Below are 12,151 nucleotides of genomic sequence, written 5' to 3'. Positions count from 1 at the left end.
TGAGTTGGAAATAAGACAATGTTTATAGTTCTGAAATAAGCCACATCAGCCTCTTGTATTTGGAGAGGAAAGCACACAGTAGGAATTGAGATGTTTTAATGCCTCCTAAGCAGCCATCATTTGTCACTTTTTTGGATTTTTTAATTAAGTAGGTTGACACTTTAATATGCACCTACGCAGTTGAAGAGGAACATGGAGAACAGATGGTTTGGGCATGTGGTAAGCTTCAGTTTTAACTTTCTGAACAATCAGTCTTTGCAGATCTGAAGTGTGAAATCCATGCCTATGCTACTCCATTACTTTTTAAAATAAATCCCCCAGAACTAAATTGAAGATGGTTTGAATGTCTGTTCCTATATTAACACGCTTGGGCTGTCAGATCACATCACATACACACCAGTAACATCTGTGAGGTTGGAAATGTCTAAAGCTGGCAAGCTCTTTTCTGTGGTAGCCCCATCATTACAAAGGATCCTGCCACAGACCTTCAAGGACCTATACATTTTAGTCTGCTTTTTGACTCGTATGCAGTACTTCAAGACATTTTAGTTCAGAATCACATTTTGTTGGAGAATCCACACAGGCATTATTAAACAAACAGCTGTTAACCAGTTCTCCAAATTTCAGACACTTGCCATTGGCATTTACCAAATAACAACCAGAACAATTGTCTCCTTTCTCAAAATAATTTAATTTTCTTACACATGTAGTTTTATACAAGGGGTACTGCTCAGATATACTGCCAGGATTCCTAGAACTTGTACAGCTGAAACTGTTCAATGTTTAAAATGAGTATTCATTCTGACAACATTATTGAGAAAAGTTGGCAACATATTACAGTTTTTCAGACATCTGAAAACCTGACATTTGACTTCCGCAAGATCAAAGCTAAACACTGTTTCCTAATCAGGAAAAGCATTATTTTAAAGCTCTTGTAAGATTTTTTGTAGCTATTCTGCTTTCCCAAGAAGTTCTCCTTTTTGAAAGCAGTTGTTGACTCCAGAATTCCTTTTAAGAATTACAAGTTCAAAGCCATAAAACTTAAACCATCTAATCCCATGGAGCTAAGTAGGAGCATGCAAACCAGCTTAGTAAACTATCCAACAGCAGAATAGTAGGGTCCTCGTGGGATCGAGTGGGAATGGTCACAAGGTGAGACTGTGGACATGTTCCAATATGTTGGCCACCATCAACTCTGTCCAAACACACAATGCTTTGTATTTTAAACTTGGCCAATTAATCCATCCAGCAAATTTAAGCTACCTCATGCTTTGCAGTGCAAGTCTGAGATGGTAGCTTTTGGTATCCGCTGTTTGAACTTGGAATTAGTTGAATTTGAATATTTATTCGGTTACTTCCAGGTCTCTCCTGGGTTGGTGTGATGATGGCAGCAGATCTCTCTAGGGGATTGGGGTCTTGTACCTCTGGAAAGTAACATTGCTACACTTTGGGTTTTGATTGTTTCAAATGAGTAGTAGTTTGGCTTCAAATCCATGGGTAACATAGAGTTTTGTGATGTCACAATGACAAAGAGGAAGGAGGAAGCAGAGCACACTGGGAAAATACAGGTGCTCCTGCTGGCCAGGTAGAACGGTCTTCATCTTTAGGAATACAGAAAGACCAACAGTGGTGGTGTTAGAAAAACCTTGGGGGCATTTGCTGTAGTACTGTAATCTCCCAGGAGATGATATATGGAGGTGGCTATTACTGAATACTGTTGAGTACTCAATTCCTTATCTTCTCTGGACCCCCTGACTGTGTTTTTTTCCAGCTTTATTTTCCCCAAGATTCCATATTAGGAGCTTCCATAAATTTAAACTAGACTTTTATACAGGTTGAACATCCATCATCTCAAATATTTGGAACCAGAAGTGTGTTTTTTTGGGGGGGGGGGTTGTTTTAGTTTTTGGTATTCCAACCAGTCCATCCTCCAGGAAATAAAGCCCAACTGCTCATTGGAGGGAAGGATACTAGAGACAAAGTTGAAGTACTTTGGCCACATCATGAGGAGACAGCAAAGTCTAGAGAAGACAATTATGCTGGGGAAAGTGGAAGGTAAAAGGAAGAGGGGCCGACCAAGGGCAAGATGGATGGATGGCATCCTTGAAGTGACTGGACTGATCTTGAAGGAGCTGGGGGTGGTGATGGCCGACAGGGAGCTCTGGCGTGGACTGGTCCATGAGGTCACGAAGAGTCGGAGATGACTGAACGAATGAACAACAAATATCTGTATTTGTGTATAAAGTAGAGTCTCACTTATCCAACCTTCACTGATCCAATGTTCTGTATTATCCAATGCAGTCTGCCTCCCGCCTGGATCCATAGCTGTTTCAATACATTGTGATGTTTTGGTGCTAAATTTGTAAATACGGTAATTACTACATAACATTACCGTGTATTGAGCTGCTTTTTCTGTCAATTTGTTATAAAACATGATGTTTGGGTGCTTAATTTGTAACATCATAACATAATTTGACATTTAATAGACTTTTACTTATTTCCTCTTTATTATCCAACATTTTCGCTTATCCAACTTTCTGCTGACCTGTTTATGTTGGATAAGTGAGACTCTACTGTACTTTTATAATGAAATATCTTGGAGATGGGATCCAAATCTAAACATGAAATTAATTTTCTTAGTATACAGATAGACACAAAGTAGTTTTGTACAGCACTTCAAATAATTTTGTGTGGAAAAGCACGTTTGTATACACGGAACCATCTGTCTCAGCCACTCATGTGGACAATTTTGGATTTTGGAGTATTTCAGGTTTTAGAATTCCCAGATAAGGAATGCTCAGCCTACATATACAAAGATATACATGTCTGTCATGCTTTTGGGTGTCTGTAGTAAGGGTGATATGCTCATAACACTTCTGTTTTAGAACCCAAGAAAAGCAACCTGAAACAATGAGTCTTAAGTGTTTTTTCCAGTCTATACTAATCTAAGGAATAACTGAAAGGATACCACAAATCTGAATTGAGGAATGGTGTTTTATTTCACTTGAACCACACAGATTGTTCAAAAATCCTACAGATTTCCAAAATAGTCCATGCTTAAATGTATTGGATACTCGAGTATTTTGTTCCTTCCTCCTGCCAATCTGGTGGTATTTTGCTATAGTGTTCCAGTATAAGGAAAGTATTTTGTTGATGCTTTATGTTAGAACAAGGCAAGGGAATAAGAGAAGGAGCAGCCAAGGTTTTTTTGGAAAGAAATTTAAAAGAAAGAAGTTAATTTTACAATATAATATAACAAGTTGGTGAAAGGGTGTTCTCTTGAGCAGTGGCACATCTCCATTGGGTATTCTGCCAATTGGCTATTTCTCATAACTGGAGAGGACAGTAATTTTGGCAACTGCTAAAATGCTTTATTTAAAACATGCCAAATAAATTAAGAACTCTTTAATCTTTGCTCTTCAGAAGCAAATGCATTTTAAATTTTGGATCTGAAGCAAATAGTGAATTGCCCAGAGGAGAAAAGTAAATGTCATAGCTTTTGAAATGTGTTGCTTCTTGTTTACCGTAGTTGTGCACAATCCCCTCTTTGAACTTACTGAATATGTTTAAGTTTCTTTAAACATATTCTGTGAATCGGAGAAGGAAATCGAATGGAAGTGGCTTGAGTTGACTCCCATAAAAGGCTTGGTGAAATTTTCACATGGGGAAAATAAGACTAATGTCCCTACTTTATGGGATTGCATTGTGGATGCAGGTAACTCAAGGCTAAAAAAGATACTGATTCTTTTAAATGTCTTTTCAGCATCAGTGCTAGGGAATAGATAGAAAGAGTGGTCTCTTGGCTGATGCCATCCAACATCACCTGGCACCTACTGCACCTCAGTAACTAAAGTGTGATGCGCTTAGAGGCGTCTCCCTGACCTGATAAAAGATACTTGTAATATAATATTATTCATTCATTCATTCATTCATTTGTACACTGCCTTTCTCTCAAAGTCAAACCCAGAGTGGTTCCAAAGAGAAATAAAATGGGTTTTTGTATGTGTCAGGAGCAACTTGAGAAACTGCAAGTCATTTCTGGTGTTAGAGAATTAGCCATCTGCAAGGACATTGCCCAGGACACCCTCCAAATGTTTGATGTTTTACCATCCTTGTGGGAGGCTTCTCATATGTCCCCACATGGGGAGCTGGAACTGACAGAGGGAGCTCTCCCTGGATTCAATCCACTGACCTCTTGGTCAGCGGTCCTGCCAAAACAAGTATTTAACCCATTGTACCACTAGGGGCTCCAATAAAATGTTAAGATCCTCACACAAAACAGTATAAAATAATTTAGAAGACATATACAAGTCTAAAAAATACATCCCAATAAGAGGCCTCCCAGTTTACACATTTAATCCTGCTTAAACAAAAAGGTCTTTGCCTGCCAGCAAACGTAGAGGGTGGAAACAACTCTTGAGACAGCTATCTCTTGTAACCTCCCCAAATGAACTTGTGATGGTGATCTTTTAACCAAGATCATTCAGGGTTCTCTATCCCTTACAAGTAACAACCATAGAATTATCACATGGAAATGCTGGATGCAATGAAATCATGTCACGCCTTCCCATCGCATTCACACACACATCTTTTGCTTTTGAAGTTATTGGAAAGACAGCAGTCATTGGCCATTTTAGGGAAGCTCGGTTGAATTTGAGCATCTTAAGAGATTTGAATTATCGTTGCAACTTCTGTACATTTTTAAAGCATATCAGAATACATTTGTTTTGGGTGAAATTATATTTTGAAGTTTATAACTTTGTGAGGAGTGTCAGCCACTTTGACCATTTGGAGAGACAGAAGCTAACATGCTTGGCCATAATTCAGTTTATTGGTAGACAAATTCAGGCTCTATATTCTTGTGGGTTTTTTCAGACTATAGGACCATGTTCTAGAGGCATTTCTCCTGACGTTTCTCCAGGCTCTATAGATTCTTTGTATTTGATCTTCCAAAATGCATGCGCTTATAAGATGTCTCATTCTGTTTTCTGATCTTTGTTCTGGTTCTGATTACTCCTTTATATTAATGTGTTTCCGATTCAGGTAAGAAGCAGGAGCCAATAAAAAGGTGTCTGATAAGTAGTTTTGAGCAAGAGTCTTGGAGAGTTTCATGATGCTGTTGTATTAGACCTATTACATTTCCGCAATGCATGGAAAATGAAAGAGATTAGAAACTATAGCTGGTATATAGGTTCTTGGAGACCTGAAACAATGGTCATAATTTCACTCGAGTACTTTACATTAGCATGAAGGTCTCAATATTTGAAGCCTGTCTGACATGGACACCCATAACTGTTGGGAAATCGCGTGCCATAAGTATTTACCCATCACCTCAAGACCATCTGAATAGCATTGAGTCTGAAATGTAGAGGCTTATATGAAAGAGTGGACTTTCTTGAATATGAATAAGCAAGTTCTCCCTTTGGATAGCTGACTCTCATGCTGCTGTTCCCATTGATGCTGGTCAAAACTTTCTTCTTGTTATTTTCCTGTGTACTTCAAAGTTTTTCAGGTTTAGCACCTTAGTATTTCAGTATTACCAAAATATTTTATATCTAGTATCTTAGTCCCCAAAGGTTTTTTAGCTCTTGGTCTGTTTTAATGTTATATTTTTGTATTTACGTGTGCCTACTGAGCTTTTATACTGGAATGGATTTTAGGGTGGTGGTGATGGTGGTAGTTTTTCTTCTTCTTCTCTTGCTAGAGACTTAGATTAATTATTTGAGTCTTATAGGGCCTGTACCTAAATAAATGGAAAATTAATTTGAAAGAGATAGCTCATAATTGAATTTCCACTCATTGTCCTCTCATTTGATTTTCCAGAACCTGTCCCTGCTTTCTCCTCCTGGCAGCGTGATGGCTTAGAGTCTGACGAAGCCCGCCTCTCCCCTCAGGCCGGTCGCCTCATTCGCCAACTTTTGGACGAGGACAGTGATCCAATGTTGTCCCCTCGTTTCTATGCCTATGGGCAAAGTCAGCAGTACCTTGATGACACAGAAGTGCCTCCTTCCCCTCCCAACTCACATTCATTCATGAGGTAGGTTGGTAAGGTGTAACTTTAACACACAAATGAAGAACCTGTTTAGGATGGCAACCAAGATCACCTTTTCAGAAATCCCTCATAGTCAGAAAGTATCAGATCTTATAGTTACACCTATCAGTGTAACTTGATCCTGAACTGTAGAGATACCCAGCTTCGCCTTCTCTCCTAATAATTTTACATACGTACTATTCATAATGTCAAAAGTCCTTTATAACTTCTGTCTGATTTGCCTTTACATTCAGCCCAGTTAGACAGGTTCTCATTTTACAGAAAAACGGAAAAATTGGCAAGTTCTTAAATGTAGCACAGTGTATCTGTAGGCACAAAACTCTGCTCCCAGTTTTAGACTGCTTTCCAGTAATTTCCATTGACACTATTTCATGATTGATAGCAAGGTGTTTTTTTTCTTTAAGGGCAGTACTAAAATTGTACATACTTTCATATGTATTTGGCAATTATAATATATTAAGGTGTGGTTTACTTCAGGGTGGGAACCTGGATCAGTGGTCAAAGCACATGTTTCATTTGCAGAATTTCCTAGGTTAATTGCATGTGACTGCCATTAATGAAAGCAGGTAGGAGGTGAAAGGGAACTCCACTTGAGACCCAAAATGCCCATCAAAATAAACAACCTTTGTCTAAATTAGTTTCCAATATTCCTGTGTTTGAATCTTGCTAATTTCAAGAGGATTTGTTTTTTCTTTCCATTGCATTGAGCCCTTTTCTTGTTAGTCTTATATGAACTAGTTGATAACTAGTTGATTTGACAACAATGCCCTCGCTTTCATTCATTACAGGAGAAGAAGTTCATCTTTGGGATCTTACGAAGATGACCGAGAGGATTTAACACCCGCTCAACTGACTCGCAGGATTCAGGGGCTGAAGAAAAAGATCAGGAGGTTTGAAGAAAAATTTGAAGAAGAGAGGAAATACCGAGTAAGTTGCCTGAAACATTTATTTTAATGATCCGGCAAAACTCTCTGGTGTTGACTTTTCTTTTCCCATTGGCAAAATGAGTATTTTTCTGGCTTGAACATCCCCAGGGATTGGATTGTTAAGCAGCGGAGCTGTTTAGTTGGAAACTCAGAACTGTGAACTTCAGTAGAAAAAGGAGTTTCCCAGGCTCCATCATACTGAAAAAATAACCCTCTGGAGTCTATCATTCTCGGGCTGTAATCTTATGCCCACTTTGCTAGAGAGTAAATCCCATTAAATTCAGGTTAAATTATATATGTCTGAGTAAAATATAGGATCATACTGTTAATCTTTTGGCAGCTTATTTATTTAGTTAGCTGATTTATAAATGTTAGTTTTGTATAGAAGACACATTTGGTTGGAGTTTGGCCTTATTCTCATTGTATGCACTGGTTTCTGTCATTCTTAGTTTGAATCTTAGAAGAACATGTGATATTTGCAGATAAAATGTGTATTTTTCTTTTGGGTTACATTTCAATAAGGTTGAATTCATTATTATTCTAGAAAATGGTTTACTCTTAAATATCAAAGTGCAGCAATTGCTAAAATATCAGGGCAGAAAATGCTTAGATCTTTCAGACAAACTCTAATCTTCCCTTTCTTTCGTATTGTGTACAAATTTAATTTAATGACCAAAAGGTTCGACTGAAGCAAATCAACATCTCAATGTAATCTTTGGTTTCAGATTATGCTGCCTCTATTTATGTGAAAAAACTTTCTTCTCTTTGTTTTCCCTGCCCTCTTACAGCCATCACACAGTGACAAAGCTGCCAACCTGGAGGTGCTGAAGTGGACAAACGACCTTGCAAAGTTTCGGAAGCAGCTGAAAGGTGAGAGCCTGACCTGACATGGAGTACTTCCATACTTTGGACTGATTTTGCAGTCTTGCACTCTCTTGTATTCTCTCTCTTGGTTCTCTCTCTTGGGTTCCGTCCTGGGCCCGGTCCTGTTCAACATCTTTATTAATGACTTAGATGAAGGGCTAGAAGGCATGATCATCAAGTTTGCAGACGACACCAAATTGGGAGGGATAGCCAATAGTCCAGAGGACAGGAGCAGAATTCAAAACGATCTTGACAGATTAGAGAGATGGGCCAAAACTAACAAAATGAAGTTCAACAGTGACAAATGCAAGATACTCCACTTTGGCAGAAAAAATGAGATGCAAAGATACAGAATGGGGGACGCCTGGCTCGAGAGCAGTACGTGTGAAAAAGATCTTGGAGTCCTCGTGGACAACAAGTTAAACATGAGCCAACAATGTGATGTGGCGGCAAAAAAAGCCAATGGGATTTTGGCCTGCATCAATAGGAGCATAGTGTCTAGATCTAAGGAAGTAATGCTACCCCTCTATTCTGCTTTGGTTAGACCACATCTGGAATATTGTGTCCAATTCTGGGCACCACAATTCAAGAGAGATATTGACAAGCTGGAAAGTGTCCAGAGGAGGGCGACTAAAATGATCAAGGGTCTGGAGAACAAGCCCTATGAGGAGCGGCTTAGGGAACTGGGCATGTTTAGCCTGAAGAAGAGAAGGCTGAGAGGAGATATGATAGCCATGTATAAATATGTGAGAGGAAGCCACAGGGAGGAGGGAGCAAGCTTGTTTTCTGCTTCCTTGGAGACTAGGACACGGAACAATGGCTTCAAACTACAAGAGAGGAGATTCCGTCTGAACATGAGGAAGAACTTCCTGACTGTGAGAGCCGTTCAGCAGTGGAACTCTCTGCCCCGGAGTGTGGTGGAGGCTCCTTCCTTGGAAGCTTTTAAACAGAGGCTGGATGGCCATCTGTCAGGGGTGATTTGAATGCAATATTCCTGCTTCTTGGCAGGGGGTTGGACTGGATGGCCCATGAGGTCTCTTCCAACTCTTTGATTCTATGATTCTATGATTCTATGATTCTATGATTCATAGTGTTGGAAATCCACTTCCTTTTTTTGTTCTTCCAAAACTATAGAGTCCAAACTGAAGATGTCAGAGGAAGATCTGGTTCCTGTGATGCGCCAGAGGAGCAATACACTCCCCAAAAGTTTTGGCTCTCAGCTGGAGAAGGAGGAGGAGAAGAAGCAAGACATGCCTGATAAATCATCAAAGCCAGCAGTGGAAGCAACTCTGGAATCCATGCAAAAGAAACTCCAGGAGAAAAGAGCCGAGGCAAACAGGCCTGAAGACATTAAGGTACAATGAAATAAGTGAAATGGCTTCAGTTACCAAGAACAATAAATCATTGAAGTACGGAATCTAATGTCAGTCTCATATTAAGACATATCCATTGAAATCAATAGAATATCTGTAAATGGTCTCTAGTTAGTTCCATTCTTTTACATCAATGGTTCTCAACCTGTGGGTCCCCAGGTGTTTTGGCTACAACTCCTACAAATCCCAGCCAGTTTACCACCTATTAGGATTTCTGAGAGTTGAATACCAAAACATCTGGGGACCCACAGGTTGAGAGCCACTACATTACATGGATCCATCCCAGTTGAAACTGACATTTATTTTATTTATTTATTTACAGTATTTATATTCCACCCTTCTCACCCCGCAGGGGACTCAGGGCGGATTATGATGTACATATACATGGCAAACATTCAACATATATAGACAGACACCCAGAGGCTATTTAACAATCCAGCTTTTTCATGAGCGTATTCTGGCCTTCATGAGGGTATTCTGGCCACCAGGGGAGCTGTCGCTTCACCGTACATATGTGACACTGATGAAGTACTTCCTCATTCTTTGCATGCTTGCTGGAGATGTTTATGGCCTTGTAAATTAGTTAAATTAGCCTCCCCACATAAGTGGTACCTTAATTTCCTACTTGACAGATGCAACTGTCTTTTGGGCTGCAAAGGTCGACAACAAGCTACACAGGCTGCAAAGGTCGACAACAAGCTACACAAATTAGTCGGAAGCTCACTCCAACCCGGGCTGGCTTCGAACTCATGACCCTTCAGTCAGTAGTGATCTTAATGCAGCTGACTCTCAGCCAGATGCACCACAGTCCCAGTGCATTTAGCCTCCAAGTTTCTGTTTTGTATTCTTCCATTTTTTTCTCAACATATATGCATAAATTTGCAATTTAAAACACATCATTTCACAGTGGTATAAAACCTTTTTTATTACTTAACTCCGAGGTGTAGGTAACCTACTGTTTTCCAGACATTTTGGGCTATAACTCCTATGGGCCCCAATCAGCATGGTCAAAGGACAGGTTATTTATTTATTTATGTTATTAGTTTATCTCCCAGCTTTTTCCCAATAATGAAACTCAAGTCAGCTACTTGAAAAGCTGCCTTTAATTTTACGTTGTATTTTGATACAGGATCATGGGTTCATTTCAGAAATCTTAAGTGTTGCTTCTGAATGCTTGTAATGAAATTTTGACTTGGATACAAACAAGATTATGTGAGAGAGAAACTTCCGATGATTGGGGGGGGGGGGGATAAATTTCAATTTAAATGTTAAAGTAACTTGTTTAGATACCTAAAATCCAATTTCCTGCCCTTGTCAACTGTGATATTACCAGTGAGGAGAAGGCAAGCGTTCCACTGATGTTTACTGCAGCGTCCATATAGTATGGGGTTAGCAGCTGCTCCCATTGTAAAGCAGAGTGGTTGAAGAGCATCAAAAGGCACCTAATTGCATGATCTAATCTTGTGAAAGGGTCCCACACTTTAAGTTATTAAATATGTGACTTGAACTTTCAACTGAATGATTGGCATTTGTGAAAGTATAATGAAAGTGCTGGTGTACTGATCTAATGGTTACACAGTGCTTTGATGGACAGTTATAATACTGAGGATGTAGATGCTGTTCATGGCACAACAATTAGTTCTATTAAGGTTGACAGGAAGACCTTTGATAGATCTCACAGGTTTCATCCTTCCTCCATTAAGTGTGCCTTGACTTTCCTTAACAATTACTATGTGTGAAGTGTTACCACTCATACATTCACTAGGGTTAGGGACACAGGTTCCTTGCAAAAATGTAGTGAATTTAAAAACCCACTATTTCATTGGTTCTCAGCCTGTGCATCCCCAGTGTTTTGGCCTCCAACTCCCAGAAATCTGGCTAGGATTTCTGAGAGTTGTACGCAAAAAATCCATTAACTTACTTACTTAGGTGATCCATCGTAGCCCGAGGATGATGGTCCTCCAAATACAGTGTCTTGGCAGTAGGTCCGTAGGTGGCTGTGGAGCCCTATTCTTGATCCGCATGTTCTCCCCCAGTGAGGACATTGGTTTCCAGGTGGAAGGCAGTCCCAGTCAGGGTTGACTTGACACGCCTTCTTCTTGGCATGTTTCTCCCTTTCACCCTCCATTTGTGCCTCCTCTAATTCTGCAGCACTGCTGGTCACAGCTGATCTCCAGTTAGAGTGCTCAAGGGCCAAGGATTCCCAGTTGTAGGCCAAAGCACCTGGGGACCCACAAGTTGAGAACCACTGCACTATTTTCTGAGAGACCATCTCTATAGGAATCTCTATAGGAAGCCACACTGGAGAACCTAACAATTCCTGAAGAGAGCATTTTAATCAAATCCATAAATGTGGAGGAACAATTGTATTCATCAGAGTTGTATGGTGAGAGAACACAATGGGGCATGGAAAAGAATAGGATGTATTAGTAGAACTGTCCTTATTCCCAACTCTCTTCCTACATCTCCTCTTCTCTTGTTCTTTGCAGGACATGACTAGAGACCAGATAGCCGCAGAGAAAGTAGCTCTTCAGAAAGCCCTCTTGTATTATGAAAGTATCCATGGAAGACCAGTAAGTATAGCAGCATTCTTGTCAAGCATTCCTCACACTGAACTTTTGTTAATGGCCAAGATGCAAATGGAGGAAAACTCATTGTAGAGTGTCTTACACTTTGTTTCATGTATCAACACACCAACATTTTTTAAAAGCTCTCTACAGAAAGTCAGTGTGGACACCTTTAATTTTTTCACAGATGTGCTTCTCAGCATGAGTTCCTTGCCTCCTATTTACTTCCTTATGTTCTTTGCCTAGTATTACATGCTGTATTGTCTGCTTCAAGTCCCTGATGCCATCATATTTGCTAGAGCTTCAGTCTTCAATAGAACAAGCCTTAACTCCAATTGACATCTCTCAGGGCCTCTTCACACCATTTGC

General features: G+C 39.8%; 1 protein-coding gene across 2 annotated transcripts in view; it reads left to right on the top strand.

The window, feature by feature from the left end:
* The window catches only part of FAM13A (family with sequence similarity 13 member A), a 167,035-nt gene that overhangs the window by 143,233 nt on the left and 11,651 nt on the right, over positions 1 to 12,151 (top strand). For both annotated transcript variants that reach the window (XM_060779247.2, XM_060779248.2), the window contains 5 exons: positions 5,824 to 6,037; positions 6,841 to 6,979; positions 7,767 to 7,848; positions 8,977 to 9,197; positions 11,705 to 11,788. In XM_060779247.2, coding sequence (XP_060635230.2) covers positions 5,824 to 6,037; positions 6,841 to 6,979; positions 7,767 to 7,848; positions 8,977 to 9,197; positions 11,705 to 11,788 — 740 coding nt within the window. The remainder of the gene's footprint in view (positions 1 to 5,823; positions 6,038 to 6,840; positions 6,980 to 7,766; positions 7,849 to 8,976; positions 9,198 to 11,704; positions 11,789 to 12,151) is intronic.

Source organism: Anolis sagrei, chromosome 5, assembly GCF_037176765.1.
Source record: "Anolis sagrei isolate rAnoSag1 chromosome 5, rAnoSag1.mat, whole genome shotgun sequence".
NCBI classification, from domain to species: Eukaryota; Metazoa; Chordata; class Lepidosauria; order Squamata; family Dactyloidae; genus Anolis; species Anolis sagrei.
This window is presented reverse-complemented; position numbering and strand designations above follow the sequence as displayed.